The sequence below is a fragment of the Bos mutus genome, chromosome 13 (assembly GCF_027580195.1).
Source record: "Bos mutus isolate GX-2022 chromosome 13, NWIPB_WYAK_1.1, whole genome shotgun sequence".
In the NCBI taxonomy this organism is placed as follows: domain Eukaryota; kingdom Metazoa; phylum Chordata; class Mammalia; order Artiodactyla; family Bovidae; genus Bos; species Bos mutus.
The window spans coordinates 39125321-39151444 of NC_091629.1; the positions used below are offsets into that span (position 1 = coordinate 39125321).

The window sequence follows — 26124 nt, forward strand, 5'->3', positions numbered from 1 at the left end:
TGAATATTCATGATGCTGGATACCCAGGCGGGTCGTGGCTCCCAGGCCACAGCCCGCTTGGGGCCCCAGGCCTCTCGCAGCAACATGACAAGTCTGACAGATGCCCGCACAGTCACCAGAGATCACTATCACCTAGACATCAGCAGGGTCTGCAGGCCTGGGGCTGCCTTACCATGACCCCGACAGGCAGGGGAAGAGAAGCTGCACCAGGGAATGGGGTGGGGGCACCCTTGCCCTGTTGATTGACCTACTTTCCTAAATTAAAGGTCTCCGCGTGGGGCTCTGGCCAAGACCCAGGGCTCCCTTGGCCTTGGCCCAGTGGTGGGAGTGGGACAAGGCTGTGGCCCTCCCCCGGCATGTGTGCACTCCTGGCTCCTCGTCCATCTCTGACACGGGATGGGGAGCTCTGGGGTTCTGTCCTCTGTAGCCACAGGCACGGACAGATGGATGGGACAGCCGGTCTGTGAGCTGGACAGTCAGAGGGAGCCTGGGGTCCATACTCGGGCCTTCTTTGGCAGCTGCAGGGCCTGGCCAGCCCAAGGCTGACCAGCCCAGTGATGGGCCCCGTGCACCCTCCTGCTTGTGAGGTAAAAACAGGTGCATTTGCCCAGCAGGTCAAAGGCCCAGTAATGTGGACATTGAACCAAAGCAAAGTGGGTTTGGGTTAGGCTCAAGGTAGACTTCCTGTTTTAAACTGTCTTAACTGCTAAAGCTGGTTCAAGAAAATTTGGAAATTTGCTTGAAGAGCAGGGGGCCAGCAAGTGGCCTTTATCTCCAAACCCTGACACGGGGGCTCCATGCCAGGCACCACTCAGTGACTCACAGATGGCAGTTCCCTGCATCCTCACCATGGTCCAGATGGGGAGCCAAGGCAAAGAGAGGTCCCATCACCCCGTAAGCAAGTGTGGGTGGAGATGTGCGTGCAGGCCATCCTGGCCAGCCTCTGCTTGCCAGTAGCACCCAAAATGAAATACTTTAGTTATAAATCTAATTGCATGTGTACAGGATCTACAGAAGAAAAATTACAAATCAGAGAACACCTAAATCAATGGAGAGAGTCCATGTTCATGGACAAGAAGACAATACTGTTACTGTTTCAATTCTCTTCATCTACAGATTCAACTCAACACCATCAAAACCTCAAGAAGTTATTTTGTAGATATCAATGAACTTATTCTAAGGTTTAAGTGGAGAGGAGGTGAAAGACCAGAACAGCAGACATAACATTGAAGAACAAAGTTGGAGGACTGACCACTGGCTTCAGGACTTCCTATGATGTCATCGGTTCAACCTGGCACAATAAAAACGTAGGAGAAAACCTCTATAATACAAAAGAACTCTCTTGACTCAACAACAGGAATTTAAAAACTGGCAAAAGCTCTGAACAGGCACCTCATCAAAAAAAAAAAAAAAACAAAAAACCCACAGATGACAAAATAAGCATAAGAAATCAAGGTTCTTAACAACCTAAGTCTTTGATGGTAGTGGTGGTGGTTTAGTTGTTAAGTCATATCTGGCTCTTGAGACCCCATGGGCTGTAGCCCACCAGGCTCCTCTGTCCATGGGATTCTCCATGCAAGAATACTGGAGTGGGTTGCCATTTCCTTCTCTAGGGGATCTTCCTGACTCAGGGTTGGAACCCTCCTCTCCTGCATTGGTAGGAGGATTCTTTCCTCTGAGCTACCAGGGAATCCCTGCTAAGTCATTATGGAAAGGCAAACCAAGACAAGGAGATACAATGTGAATGGAGATAGATACAATGTGAATGGTGATAGATACAATGTGAACTAGAGATATAATGCCAAGAGAGATACAATGCAAATGGAGATACAATGTGAATGACTAAAATAAAAATGAGGATACCACATGCTGGAGAGGATACAGAGCCCCAGGAACTCTCATTCTGTGCTGGTGGGGATGCCACATGGTATTACAGCCACTTTGGAAGAGTTTGTAGTTTCTTATATAACTAAACATACTCTCACCATACAATCCAGCAATTGTGCTCCTTGGTATTTATCCAAAGGAGCTGAAAACGTATATCTACACAAAAGCCTGCACGCTGAGGTTTATAGCAGCTGTATTGACATTGCCAAAACTTGGAAGCAACCAAGATAACCTTCAGCAGGTGAATAAATAAAAACCAGGGTGCATCCAGACCATGGAATATTATTCAGTGCTAAAAACAAAGGCACTATTGAGCCATGAAAAGACATGGAATAAACTTAAGGGCATTTTTAAGTGGAAGAAGCTGATTTGAAAAGCCTATGGACTATGATTCCAACTCTTTGTATGACATTCTGGAAAAGGCAGAATTTTCCAGAGATTTACATGGAGATGGTAAGAAATTCACACTGCCTCTGGGCAGAATTTAGACATTTATAAACAGTGACCAGGTCCCCTTGGTCCCCAGTCCCCGCTGGGGGACCTTGGGTGCCCCCACTCCTGTGGTCACCTTCCTCAGGACACATCCAGTTGTATTTAAAGTGGGCACAAACTTAGAGGCTGAGAAAACCGAGGCATGAGGGCTCAACGTCCTGGCCGAGGCCCGGGGTGAGGTCTGAGGCCTTTAGGTGCCCGCTGGGGCAGCTTGTGTCCAGGGGGCCAGGACACAGAGGTCTGGATGAGTGGGGGCTTTGGGTGGGGAAGCTGGGATGCCTGGTCCTCTGGGCCATCATCTCTGCCCATCCCCAAACTCATCACCCTGAGCTCCACCCTGGCTGCTGAGGTGGGTCACAGACCCACTGAATGGTGCTGCCAGTGGCTGTGCCTGGGCGGGGACCTTGGACACAGTCCGAAGCTCCAGGGGCAGAACACGTGTCCTCCGTGGGGCTGGAGCTGATGGTGCCACAGAGGCCACCTTTGAGGTGATTCGCTGCAGGTCCTGGCCATGCCACAGGCCCCATGTGACCCAAGTCACCCCTGACTCAGAGATGTCCCCTATGTGGGCCACAGCCCAGCCCCCACCTCCCAGCGGGACCAGCTCCAGATGGCTCAGATTCCGGTGAGAGGTGCTGAGGCTGGACTTCTCCTGAGCCCCTTGCCTGCCATGCCTGTGTCTCCAGGGACCTAATGCTTCCTGACTGGGCCATCCTGGGGTGGTGGGCAGAGCAGAGAAACTGGCCTGAAGGAGTCCATGGACTGCAGCCTGGGAAAGGCCATGGAGAGCTCCCTGCTGGCCAAGAGCTCCCAGGCATGGAAGGATGATGACCAGATAGCATGTCTGTTACTGCAGTTAGGAGAGGGGAGACAGGCCCCCTCTCCAATTCCAGTCCCCAGTGCCCTCAGAATAAAATCTACCCAAAGTTCTTCTCTGCTGAGAGGCATCTGCATCCTGAGCCCCGGGCCCTGCTGTGGGGACTGTGGGTACAGCTGCCAGTGCCCGGCCCAAGCATCTGCTGGCCTGTCCAGGTGGGCCTGGGGGACATGCCTCTGTTCTGAATGAGGAACAGGTGTTTGTCTCACAAACACGACTGCCTTGCAATCTGCTTGGCAGAGAAAGCCCCGCCTTCCAGTCGGCATGCTCGCCCTTCGTGGATGGTTCTTCTCTTCTTTCTCTTTGTGAGCGAGACACGCACACAGAAATAAACTTTCACTGTGCACACCTACCTTCTGCAGAGCTCTGGTCCAGCCCAAGTGGAAACGGGTCCAGGGACTGGCCAGCAATTAAAACCACCAATGCATTCAATTTTCACTGGAATAGAAACAGCTTTGCAAAGGGGAAGTTGAGAAATGAGCCCTCTGCCGTTTTTAGAACCAAACGTAAAAACCCGCAGGAGCAAAGCTGGGGTTGAATGGAAGCTTTGCGTACTCCTGCCTTGAGCATCCGTCTGTCTGTCTGCCCCCAAAGGAAAGCTGGCAGTTTGCCAACCAAGCCAGATGTCAGGGAGTCAGGGATGCCTTATTGGACTCCGCCTTCGTTACTCAGGGAGGAGTGGAGCCCGAGGTCGGCACAGGAGCTGTGAGATTACGGGGTGGAGAGCTTCATGGATGAGACAGCCCTGGGGCCCTGCTGAACAGTGGCGAGAGGTGAGGACATCACAGTCAAGGAGCCCGAGACTCTGTCCTACTGGGTCAAAACTCAGATGCCCAGAAAATCTGGGGGGAGCAATCACCCACTTCCCCAGACCTGAAAGCCTCTTGGTCCTTCCTCCAGGAAGCCCTCCCTCCAGGAAGCCCTCCCTGCTTCGGGAAGCTGACATTGCTTGAAAGTCAATGTCAGTCTTCCTTGTCCTCATAGGGAGTCCTGGGAGGGCTGTAAAGAGCCCAAATGGCGCTGTTTGGGGCCTGAATGAGCCATAGAGTTTGGGCAATCCTAGAACTCTGACTGGCCTGGCACTGTCTGCTCTGACAGAGGGTGAGAAGTGTAGGGCGCTTGGGGCAGGGTTGGCCCCGAGTTGGTCCCAGCACTGGGGGGCCAAGGGTGTGGCACCCAGCTGCTCTGTCCTGTGGCCCGCTTTGTCTGCTCTCAAGCAGGAGCGAAGCCTGGCCAGTGTGAGTCAACATTTCCCCCCAGACTCCAGGAAGGACCCGGGGAAACTCAGAGGAAACAGGGCAGGTCCCTGGGCAGTGCCTCAGTTCCCTGCTGGCCCTCAGGAAGCTCCTGCTGACCAAGGTCTGCCCAGGCTATTTGCCTGGATTCCTAACATCCAGGAGCCATTTGAGCTTTCAACCAGATACGATGACTGGTCCAGGGTCCACCTCTTCCAGCCGAGGTGCACCCTCCAGCTGCCCTGGACACGTCCTTGTAGAAATTCTGTCCAGCTGCCCCATCTGTGCAGCCTGCTGGAGTCACCTGGTTGCTAGCCAGGGGCTTGGAGCTGCTGCCCAGAGCTGCTTTGCTGAGTGCCGGCAGGCTTGTGGAAAGAAGCTGGCTCCAACCTGCTTGCTGGATGGGCCCTATCACAGGGAAGAAAACTGTGTTCCAGGTGGTGACAGCTGTGTTTATGTTCAGGGGCAGAGACAGGCTGTTTGCGCCTTGCCGCACTCCGGCACTTGAACCCACCTGTTCCCGGCAAACTCTGGGCTAGGGTCCCTGTGATCCCCTTGCCCTCCCAGCCTTGCTGCTCCAGACTCATGGAGATTCAGGGACTGTGCCCACAGGCTCAGGTGCCATGCTGGGTGCAGCAGAGGGCAGAGGGAGCTGCAGAGAGAGAGAGAGCCCTAGGTGACAAGTCTTTGGGGAGATGGGGACATGTGTGCACAGAGGCCCTGCACCTGACTCCGGGCTGAAGGGGCCTGCGTGGGCTCTTGTGGGGGCTCGACATGACCTGACCTGGCTTCAGGAGATAACTCTTCTGGTTGGAACGAGACAGTCTCTCTCTGGGACTCCAGGAACACCCAGCGCCTGTGTGACCAATGAGCCTGGGTGACACTAAGCCCTCTCCTTCCTGATAGTGCTCACAAACACCAGTGCCCACCCCTTCATCCTCTTGATGGAGCCAGGGGATCGATCGGCTGCACCACAGCATCTGGTTTCCAAAGCAACCCTAGAGGCAACAGTGTGACACCCAAATGCTGTCAGAAGTGATGAGGGTCACAAGCATCATTCAGCACCCATCTCTCCTGTGGTAGTAATGGATGAGCAGACCCCCTGGGTTGTGGGCACCCTCACTGTTTGTGGATATGGAGCCACTTGACCTCAGATCTGTGAACTGACTAACCCCATGATGTCTGTGGAGGGTTCCTGTCTTCCAGGGGCCACACTTCATGGGACAGTCAGGAGCTCCTGGGACCCACATGTGAGTAACTGGGGTGACCAACTCCATTTCCCAGAGGGGCAAAAAGTGTAGAGGAGAGGGTCACATGGGGCCCCTTCGGGCGTTCCTTCATTGAGAGCCTGCCCTCCTGGATTCCATGCTCTGACAGCGGCTATTTCTCCAGGGCAGGAGAAACAAAAACAAGTTTAATTTATTGGTAATAGCAGTGGAAGTCCCGAGGCAGCTGGGGCCTGAGCCACTGGCTCTTGGACACCGGAGCCTCCCTGGAGATCTATTTCTGTCCTGGCATGCTGGTGCTGGATTCTAAATAGTTCCTGCACCATGACCCCAGCTCATAGTTTCTGAGAGTGTGGGGGAAGTTGACCCGGGGGTGCCCCATCCCTTTTGAGATTTAGTGAAAAAGGTCAGGGAAGGACTCCATTAACACCCCTAGAAAGGGCTGGAATTGGCTCAAATGATTTAAATGTCAACCAGACACTCCTTGTCATTGGGGTGCTGGTGACCTCGTCCCTTGGGCCACTGTCTGGCAGCTCCTTTCATTCTCTGTCTGGTCAAGCCCAGGGGCAAGACAGGGAGGGGAGCTCTTGGCTCTTCAGGGGACCACTAGGGCCCCAGGGAATGGAGCAGGGATTGGGGGCCTTGAGGCAGAGCCACTGGGAATCCCCCTGTGCCCAGGTCAGGGAGCCTAGCGGGTGGAAGGGTGCCCAGACACTGGGTTGGAGGGTGCTGGGAAACTGTCCACAGTCTGGCCTCACTGCCGCACCCCCTTTCTGGCTCACCCTTGGGCCAGCACAGCCTCCTGATCAGGGACCCAGCATCCACACCTGCCCTTCCCGGCCACCCCGCACAGCAGAGCCATCTCGGCTGCTGAGTCCCAGGAGTAAACCCAGGCTTGTTCCGCACATGTGTCCCCTTGGGCTTCACATGGCCATGTGGAGACAGCATGGATTCTGACCCAGGTTCAGAGGCCCCAGGGAAGTATTAAAGTTTTCATGCTTGGAGCAGAAAGGATGGACCCTGGAGCCACAGACCTCACCATAACCTCTTTGCCATGGCTGGCTCCCTACATTTGACCCCCTTGACTGTCACAGGCACCTGTCCCTCACTGTAGGCTCGTGTGTGGTCATCAAGTCAAACTGAGCTCAACTTTGGTTCATTACAGTGTCAGACAGGACCAAGCTGGGACAAGTTAGCACGCTCCAGCAGGCAGTGAGAGTTTTCAGCCAAGGAGCCACCTGATAAGGTGTGAACAGGTAGAGCTACCTGACAAGGTGTGAACAGGTGGAGCTACCTGACAAGGTGTGAACAGGTAAAACAACTGGCCAAGCCTGGTAGAGGATCCTGAGGCTCATCCTCGGAGGCCCTGTTCATTCCAGGCCTGCGGGGCGTAGGGAGAAAGCAGTGACAGAACCCATGTGTTCGTGGTCCCAACCTCACAGGGTCACCACGGGGGTCAAATGAGAATATCTATGAAAGAGGATTTGTGGCCTGCCTGAACTGTGTCCTCTTCCTCCCCCAGTCCCACCCCACCCAGGGCCATGTCCTTGCAGGGAGGTCAGAGAGCATCTCATCTGCTGAGACACCATCCTGGCTGGTCTTGGGACTGTGCTGCGCACTTGCACTGGAGGCCTGTGAGGTCTGCGTTCAGCCCTTCCTGCTCCAGCATTCACCCAGGTGCCCCTCACGGGTCTGAGCTGAGACGACCTGGGCAGGCAGCACACAGGGGCCAGCCCTCTGTCCAGGAGAGTTGGCCCTGATCCCACTTTCTGTCTCTGCCCTTGCAAGTGGGGTCTAGTGGGGTTATTGGTGTCCCCCCATCCTAACCCCTGGATCCTGTGAATGGGACCTTATTTGGAAAAAGAGTCTCCATGGATGCAGTTAAGGATCTCAAGATGAGATTACTCTGGATAGGGGTGGCCCTAAATCCAGTGACAAATGTCCTTAGAAAGAGCCAGAGAGGAGTGACGTGGACACAGGGGAGAAGTCATGAGAAGATGAAAGCAGAGATGGCAGAGAGGTGCCATGAGCCCAGGACGCCTGGACCACAGAAGCTGGAAGAAGCAGGAGGACTCTCCCTGGGAGCCCCTGAGGGAGCCTGCTCTGCCCACACTCTGATTTGGGAGCCCAGCCTCCCAGTTCTGGGAGAATGGATTTCTGTGGTCTGTTGCTGCAAACCCAGGACCATCAGCTCACGAGACCGTGAGGTTCTCGCAGCTTCCGTGACAGGCAGATGCATAGAAAGTGTTTGGGGTTAGAGCTTTCTCAAAACGTGAAGATCCGCCCTGTGTGGTTTTAACTGGAAGCTTTCTGAGCGCCTTCTAGCTGCTCTCCAGCTCTGACATAAAAGTAGGTATTTTTAATACACAAGACAGCGTCTCTTAAACAAGCCGTCAGGAAAATGAATTGCAGGAAGTTTAGCGGGTGTTAACCCTGTCTAGGTGCCCTGCAATTATCCGTGTTGAGTCTGCAGGCGAGTGTGACAGGGTGGGGGCTCAGAGGCGCCTTACTGTTGCAGAGCAGCTCGCCTTGGCTGGGGTACACTGTCTGCTTGCCAGCTCGCTGTGGCTGGCTGGTGTTTTTTCCCAATCTTCTGGGCCTCTGAGAACGCCAGGAGCCCACTGTCCTCTGGGCCCCAGTGAGACTTGAGCCCCACTGAGCCCTGGCCTGGGTGTGGCAGGTGCCCCATCTGCCCCTCCTCCCCAAACCCCGGGCAGCCCTAGGCAGAGAAGATGTCTCCTGGGGGTGCTCAGGTCCACCTCAGCAGAGTGGGCAGTGGGGCTGGGGAGAATTTGGTACCAGGCATTGCAGCAGCCTGTGGGGACAGAGGGGCCTTCAGGCCAGCCGCACTCCCTTCTGCCTCCAGCTAAAGCCATAAGGGCATCAGCAAGGGCCATGCCATGACTCAGCTGCCTGATCCCTTGCTCATGGGGCTCTCCATCTGACCTCCTTCCCTGGATGCTGGTGCCTGAGCTCCTGACCTGCTGTCCGGGGAGATAGGCAGACCACTGGGAGATCACCAGGGGGTGCTCAACTTCAACTTGGCCCTACCTGCCCCAGGCCCACCCCTGGGGTGGGAAGAACAAAGGGATGATGTCACGGGGTTCCCCACATTGATGACAGTCCAGAGGGGGCCCCCAGGACTGCCTGGGGGTCCTGGGGATAGAGAGATCTCTGCCCCAGCCTGACACACCTTCCTCTTAAGGGTCCCCAGGTGGGGCTGGCAGCAACAGGAGCAGCTAGTCTGTCCAGATCAGCAGAGCCTGGGAGATGGGTCAGCACAGATGTAACTGCTTCTCCCTTGTCCCCGGCAATAAATAGTGACCCTGGACAGCGCTTCCGACCGTGCATATCCTGCTGGGCACAGAGCCTGAAGTGGACTGAGTCACAAAAGAGCAAGTGTTCGATATGGGCTCCAAGCCAGTGTGTCCTGGATGACTGGACAGACAGGGCTCCGCAGTGACACGATCCAGATGCACTTTCACTCCCTCCTAACCCTTGGGAGCTGGAGGTTTGCAGTCCTGCCAAACAACTAGGAAACGATGCTCCGGGTGACAGTACCCCACGGCCTGCTGTGAGCTCTCACAACTTCATAATTTCTGAACAGGGACGATTCCAAACAACCCCAGGACTCTCTGAACTTCAGGACATTGGAAGTGGCGTGTTTCTTCAAACAGAGGAACTCTCTTTGAGTCACTCACTAAAGAATGCTCTTAACCTTTAGATGTGTCCTCAGAGAGTTATTGAAATTTACAATAAACCCACCTTTTAAGACAAAGAGCTAAAAATGTTTAAGTCCAAATAATGTTGCACTTTTTCATAAGCCTCAGTACGAAATTTACTCAAACACTGGGGCTGTCTTCCACTTTATGTTTCTAGGATAACAATGTTTCTTTTTATGTATTCTTTTGCTACATTGTTTTAATAATCCCTTTGAACTAAGTCTTCTATCATAAGCTGCCTGAGATATTTTTGAAAGTAGGCAATGTTTAAAATCCACAGATGATTTCTACTTGGGGCACTGGACAAGCTCGCCTGTCATAAACAACTACAAAATTGTACACAATTTGTCAGGCGATTGTTTTCAGACACAAGACAAACCACAGTGCACAACCATAGCTCCAGAGAGCAGGAAAGTAACAAGGTGGGGTCTGCTGTCACCCAGTGCTCTATTTGGGGACACTTTCCTCATTGTGACAGCAGGAGCTGAGGTCTGAGCAGAGCTTGGCTACTCCAGTTGATGAGGCAGAATTCAGAGCTTGGGGCTGCAGGAGTGGCTTTAATCTGCAGATTCGGGTGCTGGGAGGGGGACCTGCATGGTGGGGTCCTCAGAAGCCCGCGGGGGTCTCTCGTAGGTTCTGGGCTGGCTGGGCTGTGTGCACACACTGTGACCTTGATGGGCTTATGGGAGGGTGGCTGGTATCCTGGCTGAGCTGGAAGGGAGAGAAGTCTTCCTCACACACTAAGCATCCCACTGAGATGCCAGCAAGTCCACACCTTAGGAATAAGGACCATGCCCTAAAGTCTAGACCCACCCTAACCAAGCCAAACATCAAACGGACAACATCCTCAAAAGAGACTGAGTCCAGTCGCAAGTCCTCCCAGTGTAGGAGGCTTTCACTGATGAGGTGTAAACCAAGCCTACACATGAAGCAAAGGATTAGACAAACCCAACAGCCATTTGTGATAAAACTCTCAGCAAACAAGGCATAGAAGGCAACTTTCTTCACCTGATTAAAAAAAAAATTTACTAAAAATTTAAACTAAAACTCTCATATTAGTCCCTTAGTTGTGTCTGACTCTTTGTAACTCCATGGACTGTAGCCCACCAGGCTTCTCTGTCCATGGAATTCTCTAGGAAAGAATACTGGAGTGGGTAGCCATTCCCTTCTCTAGGGGACCTTTCTGACCCAGAAATTGAACTCAGGTCTGCTGCATTGCAGGTGGATTCTTTACCATCAAAGCCACCAGGGAAACCCTCAAACTTAATTATAAATACTAAAGACTTCCTCTCTAAGATCAGTAGCAAGGCAGGGAAACTTTCTCCTCCACCCCTATTAAATATCATACTAGAAGTTGTAGCTAGACCAATAAGGCAAGAAAAGGAAATTAAACATTTGGAAGGGATGAAATAAAACTTCCTCTATTCTTAAACAACATCTCTGTTGACATAAAAAATCCCAGGGAAAGTACAGAGGGATTTCTAGAATTAATAAGTATACTTATCATGGTTGTAAGATATAAGGCCAATAACTAAAAATCAATCATATTTATATATACTAGCTACAAAAAATAGGAAATAGAAAAAATTTTTAAGTACACACACACACACATATATATAATTCCCCAAACATGAATAATTAGATATAACATAACAAAATATGTGTAGGATCTGTATGCTGAAATCTACTACCATTGAAAAAAATCAAAGACCTAAATAAATACAGTGATGCACCTTGCATATGGATCGGAAGGCTCAGTATTAAGATGTCAAGTCTCCCCACGTAGATCTATTAGTATAGAGGAACACAATCCCAACTGGAACCTCTGCAGGCTTTTTTGTAGATACTGAAAGTCTGATTCTAAAATTTATGTTAAAAAGCAGAGGAACTAGAGTAGCCAAAACGCTTTTGGAAAAGAACAAGGTTGGCGCACTTGCGCTACTTGAAAGACTTCCTATAAAGCTGTGGCGACGGAATGTGGGACTGGGGGTGGAACAGGCACAAAGACTGAAGGGACACGTGACGGTCTGGATTTAGCCCCAAACACAAGGTCAGATGAGTTTTTATTAAGGTACAAGAAAACTCCAAAGGAGAAAAGATCATCCTTTCACAAATGGTATTGATCATTTGGGTAAGTATATACAAAAATTACCTATATCTCACATTCTATAGAGAAATTAACTCAAAATGGATCATAAGCCTAAAAGTGTAAAACACAGAACTATACAGATTCCAGAAGATAAAAAAAAAAAAAAGAAAAACAGCTTTGTGACCTTGCATAAGCCACTAAAATTTTTGATAAGTTAGGTTTTATCAAAATTCCAACCTTTTGCTCTGTGACCTGCAACATTAGGAAAATTCAAAGACAAGCCACAGAAGGGGAGAAAATATTTGCAAATCACATCTCACAAAAGACTTAGATGCAGAATATATATTTAAAACTCTCAAAGGTCAATGATAAGAAAACAAACAACCCAGGACTTCCCTGGTGGTCCAGTAGTTAAGAATTCACCTTCCTAGGTGGGGGGATGCAGATTCAATCCCTGGTTGGGAAACCAAGATCCCATATGCAGTGGAGCAACTAAGCCCTAGCATCACATCAAAAGATTCCGCATGCCGTAACCAAGACCCAGTGCAACCAAATAAATAAATAAACATCTTAAAAAAGAAAACAACCCAATTTAAAAATAGCCAGGGACTTCCCAGGTGATCGAGTGGCTAAGATTCTGTGCTCCCAATGCAGAGCGGGCAGGTTCAATCCCTGGTCAGGGAACTAGATCCCACATGCCACAGCTAAGAGTTCACAACTAAAGATTCTGCATGCCACACCTAAGAGTCAGCACAGCCTATATATATATATATATATATATATATATATATTTTTTTTTTTTTTTTAAATAAGCAAACTACAGGAACAGACACTTTTCCAAAGAAGATACACAGATGTCACATAACTGCTGGAAAAGATGCTTAATATCATGAGTCATCAAGGAAATGCAAGTTAAAACCCCAGCAAGATACCACTACACACCTACAAAATGGATAAATGAAAAGCAGAAAAACAAATAAACCAGACACCGACAGTGCCGGGTGCCGGCCAGGACGCAGAGAACTGTCTTTCCACCACGTTGCTAGTGGATGGTCAACATGGCACATCCACTGTGGAAGGTCTGGCAGCTTCTTCCAAAGTTAAACACACTTCCTGTGTGACCCAGAAATCTGACTCTCATGCCTACATGAGAAAAATGAAAGCATGTGTTCACACATTGGCCTGCACATGAATATTTGCAGCAGGTTTATTCATAATTGCTCAAAACCAGAGACCACCCAAAAGTCCTTCCAACAGTGAGCGGTGAGCACGTGGTGGAGCATCTGTGCAGTAGAGTACTCCTCCACACACAAAAGGAACATGCTACTGACACAGGCGATGGTGTGAGTGAACCTCAGGCATTGCATGCTCTAAGAAAGCCAGACTCACAGGCTCAATTTACCTGGCATCAGAGGGGAGGTTGAGGGCAGTGGGTTGCAGAGACTCCTTTGTGTGACAGAACTGGGCTCTATCTTTGGAGCCAGTGGTTACAGGCTTCTCTGTATTTGTCAGAAGTCATGGATGTAAACAAAGGCAAATGATTTTTACTGGGTGTAAACTTTAGTGTTAGTTGCTCAGTCCTGTCCAACTCTTTACAACCCCATGGACTGCAGCCCACCAGGCTCCTTGGTCCATGGAATTCTCCAGGCAAGAATACTGGAATTGGTTGCCATTCCCTTCTCCAGGGGATCTTCCCAACCCAGGGAATGAACCCAGGTCTCCCGCATTGCAGGTGGATTCTTTACCATCTGAGTCACCAGGGAAGCCTGGATATAAACTTAAGCCTAAGAAAGAAGACAAATAGATCTAGTATCTGATCATTTTTCCACCTTCTCCGAAAGCGGCCTGGTCTGGGTCATCTTGATCATGCACGTGGACTTCCTAACCATCCTCCTGAGTCCCCACTGTGTCAAAGAGGCAGGGAGAACGGTTGTCTGAAGTGTAAGCCACATGGCCTCTTGCTAGAGTCTCTGAGGGGCCCATTTTCCCAGGATAAAGGATGTCCTGTGTCCTCAAAGCTATGGTTTTTCCAGTAGTCATGTATGGATGTGAGAGTTGGACTGTGAAGAAAGCTGAGCACTGAAGAAATGATTCTTTTGAACTGTGGTGTTGGAGAAGACACTTGAGAGTCCCTTGGACTGCAAGGAGATCCAACCAGTCCATCCTAAAGGGAATTAGTCCTGAATATTCATCAGAAGGATTGAGGCTGAAGTTGAAACTCCAGTACTTTGGCCACTTGATGTGAAGAACTGATTCATTTGGAAAAACCCTGATGTTGGGAAAGATTGAAGGCAGGAGGAGAAGGGGATGACAGAGGATGAGATGGTTGGATGGCATCACCGACTCAGTGGACATGAGTTTGGGTAAACTCTAGGAGTTGGTGATGGACAGGGAGGCCTGGCGTGTTGCAGTCCATGGGGTCACAAAGAGTCGGACAGGACTGAGCAACTGAACTGAACTGAATTGTGTCCTCCATGATCACTCATCACTTGTTGCCCTGCCCTGGGCTCCCCTGCTCTGGCCATGTCACCCCAGCAGGTGCCATGTACCTGCTGTTCCAGCTCTGGAACCTTCTTCCCCAGATGCTGTAATACCCGCCCTTACCTAAGATCACAGCCCTACTGCCTCTCCTGTTCACTTGCACTTATTTGTGTTGCCACTTCTCTGTCTTCTCTGCTGAGATGCACACCTTTTGGGGAGATTCCCCATAGGACCCTCTGTGTTTGGCATGTGGTGCTGGGTGAGGGGGTGTGGAAGGGGGTGAAGGGGGAGGTGTCATCACAGAAGACAGATGGGGATTCTTCAAGCACATGGTGCTGCAGATTCCTGGCTCAGGGGCCCTCGGGCAGTGAAGGCTTTTCGGGGGAGCTGGACAGATGCTCAGTCTGGTCCCTGACCCTACAGGTATGAGAACAACGCCAGGCTCGGGAGTTTCTGGGATCTCCTGCAGGATCCTGATGTGTGCATACAGACCCCGAGTTGGGACTGGGTGTGACCGTGGGATCAGCTCCCAGCTCTGGGCAGGGGAGCCTTCTTGGGGGCAGGAGGCTCTTGTTGCCCCTAAAGGTGCAAATCAGAGAACCTGTCTCTCCTTGAAGCCACCTGTGCTGCATGGGGTGCCTCAGCCCCATTGCTCCTGGACCACAGAGTAATTGCCACCTCCAGCTGGTAATTGAGGAAACTGAGCCACAGAAAGTCACATCTGTAGCCTGGCCCTGCAGCTGGTCAGTGGAGAAGTTGGCACTTAACCTTAGATCCTGGGCTGCCAAAGACAAGAATCCCAAAAGACCCCCTCCCTAGCAGCTTGGGTGCACTGGCCCAGCTCCACCTGGCTCCCTGGCCCTCTCCCCCTCTGGCTCTAGCCATGGGTGATGGAGCCACCCCCACAGGTGCATGTATGTGACATCCCCAAAGGGGGCAGGGGTCATAGCACACCAGCAGTCCAACTGGGCCCCTTGTGGGAGCAGAAAGACAGGGCAGGTGTGGGCCTGGTTTGGACGTCCCCACCCTCTCTGGGCCTCGATTCTCTCTCAGGGCCCAAGGAGCCTGGCTGCTTCCTTTGGGGGGCTGCCCTGTCACTGGGGATGGTGGTGGCCAGGCTCAATGCCAGGGCACTGCCAGGTTAGAGCAGGGATCTTGGGGAGCAGGCAGCCCCCACAGCTGTGAGCTTGGTACCATGGTCCCCCCCAGAGGGCTGAGCATCTGCCTGGCTCCTGGGGTGATGGGGGGCGGGTAGGATGAGCAGCTGCCTGGGGAATTTGAGTTCCCCAGAAATGACCCTCAGACCCTTTGGTACTTTCCTGCCCAAAGGCACCCCCCACCCCCCAAGAGGACCTGGCACCCAAACTGCCTTCACAGGGTGAGGCCATGGACTTGGCCTTTAACCTCTGAGGGACTCATGGAGACAGTGTCTATTCAAGGAAATCATCCTTTATCTAAGCCCTGTGAGTTTTGATAATGCTCCATCACAGAGCTGGCAGCACCCACAAGACACAGAACATGCATTACCTACTGCCAATATCCCTCCCTGCCCTGTGCCCGTCACTTTCCTTCCAGAAAGTCACATGACTGGAATCATACAGTTGGAACCTTTTGAGACTGGCTTCCTTCCTTGGCACGGTGCATTCACTCGTGACCACCACATCTTCACCACATCTTAGAGATTAAGGCAGGCTGGAAATCCCGTCTGACAGGGGCCTGGAGCAGCCAAACCCTAGACACACAGTCGGGGCTGGGGGCAGGGGCAGCTGGTGTCCAGTGGGGACGCATTCTCCCTCAGGGACAGTGGGGAAGTCCGCACTGGTGGGGTGGTGCTCCTTTAAAGCCGGAGAAAGTGGTAAATTTCACATTAAGTGTGTTTCACTGGAACAGAAAAAAAGGAACAAAGGCTTGTGATTCCTCTCCCTCTTGAAACACAAGCCATTAGATAACCAGATGGAAGCCTGGCTGCTTCTCTGGTGGTGGGATGGAGGCCTCCAACCACCTGAGTAGGTTGACACCCTCCTCCCCTCACAGGCCCTGCCCCACCCAGCACAACTGTCCTGCTGGGGCCAATAGGCGAGTGTACCATGCTGGCACCAAAGCTCACGGCTAGAGTCCTGGTCCCCCTGAGCTGAGACTCTGGACACGAGGGATGGGCTGCAGTCCCCAAGCAGGACACCCAAGCTGCGTGGGTGTCTCCTGGGATGACTGCTCATGGGGGTCCCTGCCCTACTCGCTGCCCCAGACTCTGTCCTTGTACAGAACCATAGCACAGTCGCCAAACCAAGAAGTCCCACTGCATGCTGGGACATCACTAGTGAACCCAGGACTGCACCCCTACTGTCTCAGCAGCAGCATCCTTTCTGCACCTGGGTCTGATGGGAAACCCAGCCTGGTGCTCAGGGGCTACGTCTTCAATCCCCTTAATACAGGAGAGCCCCTTGGCCTGCCCTGAACTTCCATGACCCGGCATGTTGTGAGTGCTGGGCAGATGTTTCTGGGGGAGGAGCTGAATTCTGGGCAGTGAGTCCAGCAGGAGGCACCAATCTTGGGTGCCTGTTTCCCTAACATAGCATCACTCTCCTGGGGCCCCGTGACTCGCCAAACTTCAGCCACAAGTGTCAGCATCACCGAGGTGAGCTGGCTGCAGGTGGAGGAATGGGAGACTGATGGATGAAAGAGGAGCGAACAGGTGGATGGATGGGGGCAGGGGGAGAGGGCACAGCGCAGCTGGTGGCACAGGATAGAAACACCGAGAAAATGATCCATGGCCTGATTTTATTGGAACCAATTTTCTCCCACTTTGTGGAGACAGGTCTTGGCGGCCTCTGCCTCCACAGATCACGTCAGACTTTAATGGCCTCGGTGCTCAGGAGGCTGCCCAGAGTCGATGTGCCCGTGGACATGAGCCCCTCCCGTACAAGCCACACCCAGGGCCGGCTGCCCCTTCTGAAGCTGGACCCAGCCCATCATGAGGAGCAATGCTGCTGGCACTGAATGTGAAAGAGGCCAACTGCGAAGGCAGATTACAGGGGTACCCCATCACCACCCCCATCGCCCCCAGCCTCACAGCTGCTGTCAGGGCCACAGGTCCTGGAAAACAGTAACAATGAAGTGATGACCCAGAGCCCTCCCCATGCTGATGCAGGTCTGAAGGGTGATTCCAGGGGAGGCTGTTTTAATGTGGCCTTGTGAGCGGGGAGTGGATCTCTAACAAAGGTACACATGCCCTGTGACCCCTAATTCTCCCCCCAAGGGCACCGTGCATGCAGAGGGGCTGCTCTGAGCTGGGGCACCTCCTAGACACCCGCCATCCCTGTTCCTAGAGCAGCAGGCCCCGGGAGGGGGACATCCACCTCCCCCTACCCCTCCCCAGCATTGGGGAGACAGGATTTACTAGGGGATGGAGATGTGGCAGTGGGGAGGGAGATACCACTACCCTGCAGGATTGAATCCAGTCCCCTCTGGGGCCCTGGGGAGGTGCTGGACTGTCCCAGGGCAACGGGGCAGGCTCCTCAGGCTCCACCTCCCAGGCTTCCCTATTGACCAGGGGCCCAGGATCCAGGGCCTTTGCTGGCCCGGGAAGCCCTGTCCTCACCATGAGCTCCTCTCACCTTGTCCACTCCAACCACACACTCAGAAAACTCCAGCAATGACAGCTCCAAGTTGCTCAGAAATCTCATCATCGAAGCACCTCATTTCTAAACGCTACTTCTGATTGCAAGTGTCCAGGATGGAACCTCACGGGGTGGAGGGCTGACACAACTGGTGGGAGACACTCGGGCTGGGAGGGGGCCCCAGTTTTGGAAAGAGTGGTTGTTTTGATTGGCCCACCTCTCCACACTTCCCAACACAGCCCATGAGAGGGAGACACATGGATACAGGTGCCCACCCCCTCTCTGCATAGATGTCACTGTTTAAAACAGTGGACATTGGCCCGGATTTGCCAAGTGGCCCAGAAGCCCATGTGGGGAACATAAAATCCCCTGGGAACCTCTCCTGGGACAGTGGATGGCGCAGAGGGACAAGGGGGGAGGGGGCAAGGCCAGGGCTGAGCTTCTCCATGAGGAATGTTCCTTCAGGCACATGGAGCAGCACACAGGAGCCCGGAGCCTCGCGGGAGTGGTCGGTGTCAGAAATAAGTGCGCCTCTAATAACTGGCCCATCAGTCTTTCTTGAGCATATGGCCGAGGCCATTAAAGAAAAATGGAAACTCCGGAGCCAGCAAGTGCTGAGTAAACGCTCAGCAGTGCTACAGCTGCGGCCACAGATGCGGTCCTTCTGTAGAGCCAGCTCCACAGACACTTGCCTAGTGGACAAGTGACCAGGACACAGCCCAGGCCACATCAGCATGGCAGCCTCCCACCAAAAGGATTCAGGGAGGGCCCTTTGGGAAGCCAAGCCAAGTTCCTGGGGTATCTGATCATGTGGCACTAACAGGGGGTGAGGGTGCTTGAGGGGGGTTCCCTCTGTGGCTGTGTTTTCTTAATGGTCTGACCCCCAGCTGCTCCTGGCCCAGCCCACAGGGGTCCAAGGGGGCAGGGGTCTCAGGGGAGCATCTCCTGGGTGGGCATGACTGACCTGCCCCACCTTCACAGCCAGGTGTCGTGGCTGCTGTGTCCCAACTCCCCAGCCCCAGCACAGCCCACAAGACCCCAGAGGAAGCCGGAAGGTAATTCCCACTCTGTCACCACACGCACCCTGGTTGCTCCTGCCTGCAGCCTGTGACTCATCTTCCTGCTACACGTGGCTGCCGGGGGGCCCCTCTGCACAGGAATACCTGGAGCCAGGGCAGGCGAGGAGTCTGGAGCTTAATTCTGCCCACTGGCTCCATCTTGGTAGTAGCCTGTGGAGGGCCAGTTGCAGCCCAGGATAGACATGCAGATGGCACTTTCCCCACCCCCAAGCATGCCAGCTCCTTGAGCCTGGCACCCCTGTCATACTCAGAGGCAGCAGCATGGGTTCTGCTGAGAAGCTATTGATGACTTGGGTGTGAAAGGATAGCCAGACAGGACAGCCAGTCTCTCTGGACTCCCACCCCAACCTGGCTCAGCCCAGACCCTCCTTTCCCATCCCACTCTGGGGTGGAGGGAGCCCCCGCCCTTTCATGGCTACCCACATCCTGAGGCCACCATGCCATTCCAGGTGGTATCTCTTCCCTGACTTGCTCTGGTGGACACCCTGCTCCCAGGCCAGGGCCCTGCCTGAGAAGCCTTCTCCCTGGGGCTGGAATCCCCCTGCCTGGCTGAGCCAATGTCCAGGGAGGTCTCCAACCTGGGTCCCCACATGCTTCACCAGACCCTCCAAGGGCATTGGTCACCCGACTGCAGGCCCTCCAATCTGCCACCAGGCCCAATACCTTAGGATTTTCCAGCAGAAACAACATCACCACCACCACCAGGGACAGCACCTCTGACTACTTCTACCCACCAGGAGCCAGACAAGGGCTTCCCATACCCTCTCTCTTGAATCCTATACCGTCTGAGACCAGGGCTGTGATTACCCCATTTCACAGATGGGAAAACTGAGGCTAAACTAAGGAACCAGCCCAAGACAGCATCAGGCCAGAAGACACTGGGGGAGCAGTCTGGGATAGGGGTTCTGTTGTAGAGGAGAGGGACCACACCTGTGGGAAGCACAAAGCCTTTTGAGAAGCTGATGGAAGGGACCCTCTCTGGAAAGAGGAGGACACCAGCACACACATTTGCCTTACACCTCAGGGGCTCTGGGGACAGCTGAGGCCCATCCACAGAGCCTCTGCTCGAGGGAGGTCGGTAATCTGGGCTTCCAGCCCCTTTGGTGGAAGGAGGCGATGAAATAAGTAGGGCTGAGGCCTGGCAGCCCTGGAGTGAAAGGTGGGAAGAAGCCGGGGATCAGGCTGCTCTCGAGTCCCCTGCTCCTCCCCCATCCCGACTCATTCCCAGCTTCATAGGAATACAGTTTCTTTGGGACATGAAATTTTCTCCAACTTCCTGTACCCAGAGGACACACAGACAGGAAACTACTTCTGGGATGAGGCACTGAGGCTTCCCTGAGGGTCCGCCTTGGACCCTTGCTCCCAGGGGAGATCCCGGTCTGGTGGCCTCTGACTCCTGCCCCTGCCCCCCAGAAGAGGCTGCTCACCTGGATGACGACCTTGACTGTGGCGGTGCCCACGATGGGTGTGCACACCAGGCCGCCCGGGTGCTGGCCGTCGGCGCTGCGGTTCTGCTGGCCCATGGTGAAGAGCATAGGCACGGCCAGGAGGCCGGAGGCCAGCCAGACGGCACTGATGAACTTCTTGGTGCGGCTGCGAGACATGAGGGTCTTGGCCTTGAAGGGGTGGCAGATGGCCAGGTAGCGTTCCACGCTCAGGCTGGCCACGTTGAGGGCGGTGGCGTAGGTGCAGGCGTCGCGAAGGAAGTAGTAGCCGCGGCACACGGCGTCACCGAAGGCCCAGGGGTGGTGCACCCAGATGAAGTTGTACAGCTCCACAGGCATGGCCAGCAGCAAGATGAGCAGGTCGGACAGTGCCAGGCTGCCCAGATGGTAGTGCACCGTGCTCTGCAGGTTCTGCAGCGATTTCTTGCGCGCCAGCGTGAAGGCAGTCACGGAGTTGCCCACCGTGCCCACCACGAAGAGCGCCAGGTACACGATGGTCACCAGCACCTTGGAATAAATGTCCGTGTTCACATCCAGGTCGCTGCTGGGCGCCGCTGGTACGGACTCCGACAGGTTGCCAGAGCCATTGCCCAAGCCCGGAGCCAGGAGCGCCCTCTCCAGCACCGACGGCGGCTGCGTGAACGGGTCGCCGGTCCGGCCGACCCAGGGACCGGGCGCCGAGCTGTTGAGACGCATGTCGGGCGCGCGGGGCCGGGTGCTGCTGCGCTTCCCCGGGTCCGCGGCTGGATGCCAGGGGGAGAGTGGGTGAGTCTTAGGCAGGGACAGAATAGAGGGAGCCCGAGGGGTGGGCGTGAGAGGCCGAGGGGGTGTGCCGTCGAGCCGGAGAGCACCAACCCGGTCCGTGCCAGCCTGGCGCGCTCGGCGCTCGCACTCACTGGGGGCTGCAGCTTCCCTCCGGGCTCCGCGCTTTCCCAGCTTTCTCCGAATGCCCGATCCCACGGTTCCTCCGGTCCCCGGGCGGCAGAACCGGTTCTCACGGAGAGCGCCCGGCCGGCTGGGGCTTGGGCTGCGCGAGGAAAGCCTGTGGAGCCGAGCGGAGCGCACGCCCGGCGCGCTCTCTTCTCGCTCGCGCTCTCCGCGCACCTCGCTCCGCGCACCTCCCGCAGCGCCAGCGCCCTCCGGAGCTCTGCGCCTCCACTGAGCCGGCGGCGACGGGCGCGCCCAGCCGTGGGGGGCGCTGGAGGGGAGAGAAGGCGGCCCCAGCCACTGTCCCCGCCCCGCAACGGGGCAGGGCTGGCTGATCACCCCCGCTCACTCTCAGGGACCATCTGGGCTGGAAGGAGTGCCCCAGGGAACTGGGATTCCAGTGAGGTGCGCCAGGAATATTGGCTCTTTCCAGGCACCCGCCTCAGGCAGCTCGCCCCCCTTTTCCGGGTCTCCCCAGCTTCCTATGCCCACTTCCCCAAGGGAACTGCCCCCGGGTCGCTTCCAGCCCACCCAAACAGTGGGCTTCCTGCTGAGGTGGGGGGATGCCAGAAGCTGGGCTCCCAGGGGGCTCTACTCTAGCACAAGTAACTGGGGGAGGGGATGACTGAGGCGATCAGAAAGCAGAGGATAAAGTACCACCTGCCTCTGTGCACCCTGGGGTGGCCGTGTGCCACTGTGGGTGCAGGTGGTAGGGTCCAGGCCTGTCATCATCACCTGAACGTGGACCATCAGATGTCATCCTCAGGGTCCAGCCCGGCAGGATGTAGAGGGACCTGGCTGGGCTGGGAATAAGGAACAGATACCAGAGGGACCTGAGGGAAAGGGAGCACTGAGGAAAGGGGGTGAGGCCGAGCAGCCCAGACTTCAGACCAGTGGGGGGAGAAACTCAGGCTCAGTGCTTAGTCTCCGGTTCCCAGCTGGCTCTGAGCTCCTCCGCTCCACTGAACCCTGATGTTCCTATCACGGAGTCTTAGCACATAAGATACGTGCTTAAAAATGTACCCTCGCAGGGAACACAAATGTCCCTTTGCTGGAGGCCAGCACAGTGAGCTCAGAGGCAACAGGAGTGGTTTCAACCTGCTGCTTAATATCTGGGTGAGTGTTTTAGCTTCCCCATGCCTCTGTTTAGTCATCTGTGAAATGGGTACACAGTTCAAATCGGTGCTCCTGGGTCCCCATTGTTCTGGATGCTGTTGGTGCTGCAAACAGCAGGCGCTCAGTGGACACCTGTGGAGTGAATGCTTTTGTGCGGACTGTGTGAGGATTTCGGAGGGTGTGAAGCTGAAATACCTGGGAAAACAAAAGTTGCTTTAACTTCTCCAAGTTAGCCCAGGTTTGCTCTCTGGAAGGCGAGCCCATAGGTTCAGTGAACAGGTCCTAGGGTTGGGAGTTGAGTGTCCTCGCCACAGAAAGCAGTGCCGTGTCAGCCTGTGTTGGCCCCCGGAGGTCATCCTGAACCCATGGGGACATGGAGTCTTGCCGAGGACAGTGGTATTGGGTCACCTCTCTTGAGATCCCCGCCTCTCCCCCCAGAGGAAGGCAGCAGCCAGTGGCCACTTTGCTGGCCAGTAGCTGTTGCCACTCAGGACATTCCTGATGGAAATGCGCTCTCATTCGGCTGGTTAAGCTCACTGTTTGGTTTTCACATCCCTGACCTTTCTGCTAAGCTGGGCTTCTTTGCAAAGATTTCTTTTCGAGCCAGCCTAGAAGCTTAAAAAATCATAAAAGGCAACTTAGCACAAATATTATGACAAGGCGTTTGCTTGAAATCACAGAGGAAATGTCACCTGGGCCGCCTCGCTGAACCACATGGGTTGCAGGACCTTGTCCGGAGTCCCCGGAGGCCTAAAATCCTCTTTCTGTGAAGCGGGGAGCCTGTCCAGATGGCCCGGCAGCCGGAACCTTCTGAGTCCAAACTGTTTGCCTCTTTCGCTTATGATTTCCCTGGACATGTGCTTTCTGAACGGCTGGGACCCTTTAGGAAAAGCTTTGGTGAGGTGCTCACGGAGGGCGGGGCTGGTCTGCTGCGTCCTTCAGTGACTGGACCACACCCTTGACCAGGCCTAACTCCCTCTGAGCCTTGCCGGCCTCCCCCTGACACTCCACATGCTGTGTGTCCGCAATGAGCTTGCTTGTCCGAGTCTCCCAGGGCTGAGATGCTCTGGCAGGTGTCTGAGTTTCTTGGGGAAGCTGGTGTGTCGGCCAAGAGGGCAGCAGCACCTGGGTGTCTCCAGCTTCCTGGGGAGCCCAGCGTGTTGTAGGCAGGGTAGGGTCCTGGCTGTTGAGCTGGGCGGTCACCTGAGCTTCAGTGTGAAGGTCAAGTCTGAGACACTGGAGGGAAGATGCCTGGATGACCACTGCCATGGGCAGGTGTGTGGGGGTTCCTGGTTTGTTTGCTTTGCTAACTTCTTCCAAGCTCTGAAAGGTACCTGGATGTAGTGGGTGCTCAGTGGACTTTTGATGAACTAGTGAAAGAGATTAGATGATGAACAGCAAGACTGGCAACACCTATGGTCTTTCCCCAACAGGCTTCCAAATGCAAGAGGATGTAGCCTGGAACCCAAGACAGACCCCTTTGGGTTGCACCCCTGGGCCTGAAGCTATCGAGGAGGCAGGATTATCTAACCATCTTAGGAGAGTGGCAGCCAGGATGAGGGGCAGAGGGTGTGACAATGACTTTACTTTCCTGGCTACAAGAATTCAGTCCTTGGAGTCCTGGAGTCCCATCCTGTCTTTCCTCTGGCCCTCATATGGCCCTTGGGCAGCTCTTATTACAAGAAGGCTTCTTCCTAAAATAAAATAAAAATATAGGTTCACAGCAATACCTGTATCAGCTATCTATTTACCTATTGCTGCGTAACAAAGGACCCCAAACTCAGTGACGTGGTGGCAAAACAAACACTTTATTGTTATTAAGGTTATTATTAGGTTTCCTATGAGGCTACAGGTGGGTGGGGAGTAGTATGCATTTATCTAAAGACCCTAAGGATATGTAGTCTGTGTAATTTGTAGTGTTTGGCTGTTGACTTCCCACCCACAGCCTGGAAAGTGCACATGTCAAAACGCAGAGCATTCCAAGGAGGATGTTAAAGATAGAGCAACACTTGTGTGAGAGCTAGTGGGTGGAGCGGGAGTGGCAGGTCTCCTTCCAGGCTGGGCATGAGCCTTGGCTCTCACATCCTTATCCCTCATGTTTCCAGTTGTGCCTTAACCCTTGGGCCCTGGCTGGCTTTCTGGAAATTTGAGCTGTGGTCACAAGGAAGAGCCAGATGATGGGGAGGGTGTGGCTGCCAGGAGTGTACCCTGCTGACCATGGGCTCCAGGTCTATAAACCGACCAAACCTCAGTGGACCCGGCATCACCAGGTCACTATGAGCACCGTGTTTCAGGTGCTCCACGTGGAGGTGACTGCTCCACAAACTCCGGCTTTACCGCCAGTGGGCTAGATGAGGAAGAGGAGGGGCTGAGCTCCTGGGCCCCTGAGAGTGCGGGCATGGCTTTCATTCAGGGTCCCTGTGGAGGATGCATGAGGAAGGCTGAGTTCCGAGCTGCAGGTTGGGGGCTAGTCCCTCTGGGCTCCACCCTCTGAAGCAGGCAGGGAGATGGCTGGGAGAGGGGTTCAGGCTGTGGGGACACCTCACACAACTGTCATTTCACCCCCAGCAGCAGCACGGCCCCTTCTCCTAACAATTGAAACCATCTCACTGTGCACTTTTCTAGATTTATTGAGCAGTGCGCTTGTACACACAATAGCCACTAACGCTTGCAGCTGAGAAGGGCCTGGCAACTGCGGACCCCACCTGGGGCGTTGAAGACTTCAGCAAAGAGACACATCAGGAGAGATGACATTTTGGAGGAAAAAAGGGCATGTCAGATCATCTAAGGAGAAAGAGAAAATCTGATCTCCAAAACAAGCTTCCATGCAGCCCAGCTTCCTAAAAATTACTCCTGTGAAGGCTTTGCTGTGGCATGCATTTCAGGCTGATCAACACAAAGGATGCTTTTTAGAATTTTCTTTGAAGTTGCAGCCTGACTTCTGGCAACCAGGTTTGAAACTGACAGAGTTATCCCCCGACCCTGAGTCCCCTGCCTTCCCCATTCATCCTCCTCTGCCTCCACACTTGGGTCAGGTTATAAAGAGGGTCCCTGAGTACCCCCTCCCACCAAGGCATTTTCTTTTTGAGACTTTCTCTTGTGTGAAAGACAACAGCGCATCCGATGCAGAAGGACAAACAGTTCCATCTGCTCAGCTTGCAGAGAAAAGCAGTGTTTTGTCAGCTCTCTTCCTGAGAAGCTGAGTTTATGCCTCTTATAAATTTACCAATTTCTGGTTAGCTTTCCCAGAGGTGCTTGTGAACACACTTGTGACTTAAGCTGAAAGAGAAAGGGTCACAGCTGCTGGGACCCCACCCCACAGGCCCCTGCCCCCCGCCCCATGGGCCTTCCTTCTGTGAGGGTATCTCCCAGGGAGGGTGGTGCTTGCATAAACACGACTTCTGACAGTTCCAGGTCTTCTTCCAGAGACCTGAAACCTGTGCCTTTGTCTATACTCAGGAGTTCCAGTTGCCTAAAAGTACTTAAATAGAAAAACATGTCTCCCATTTCCTAATGACTTCATATGAGTTCTAAAATAAAACCCGAGTCTCCTTAGTCATTCTTGCCTCGGAGCGTCGCGGTGACTCCGGGCACTCTTAGGAAACAATCAGGTGCCAGACAAGGCAGGTGACCCACTTGCCCGGGTGGCCCCAGCTCTGGGGAAGGAGCCTTGGAGAGAATCCTGTGGAAGCACCGGCAGCAGGCCTGGTGGCTTGTAAGTTCCAGGGTGCAGTCCCCAGGGCATGTCTGAGACTCTAGTGACCCCAGTGGGGTCACCCCCTCTCCCCTTCGCCCTGCAGGTAGGCATGTCTTGGGAGTAAGTTCTGGCCTGCAGGTGGGCAGGGTGGAGAGGGGCGCCCTCTCCCGTCAGGCCCGGGTCCTCCTCTGGCTGCCACTGCCTGCCTCTCACCTTCCTGGGACTCCCTTGCCC

The 26124-nt window shown here is 54.0% G+C and overlaps 1 protein-coding gene across 1 annotated transcript in view; it reads right to left on the reverse strand.

Annotated features, from left to right (window-relative positions):
• The window catches only part of NTSR1 (neurotensin receptor 1), a 49250-nt gene extending 28404 nt beyond the window's left edge, over positions 1–20846 (reverse strand). The window contains exon 1 of the mRNA XM_005893992.1: positions 20133–20846. Within this exon, the coding sequence (XP_005894054.1) occupies positions 20133–20846 (714 nt within the window). The remainder of the gene's footprint in view (positions 1–20132) is intronic.
• Positions 20847–26124: the final 5278 nt, after the last annotated feature.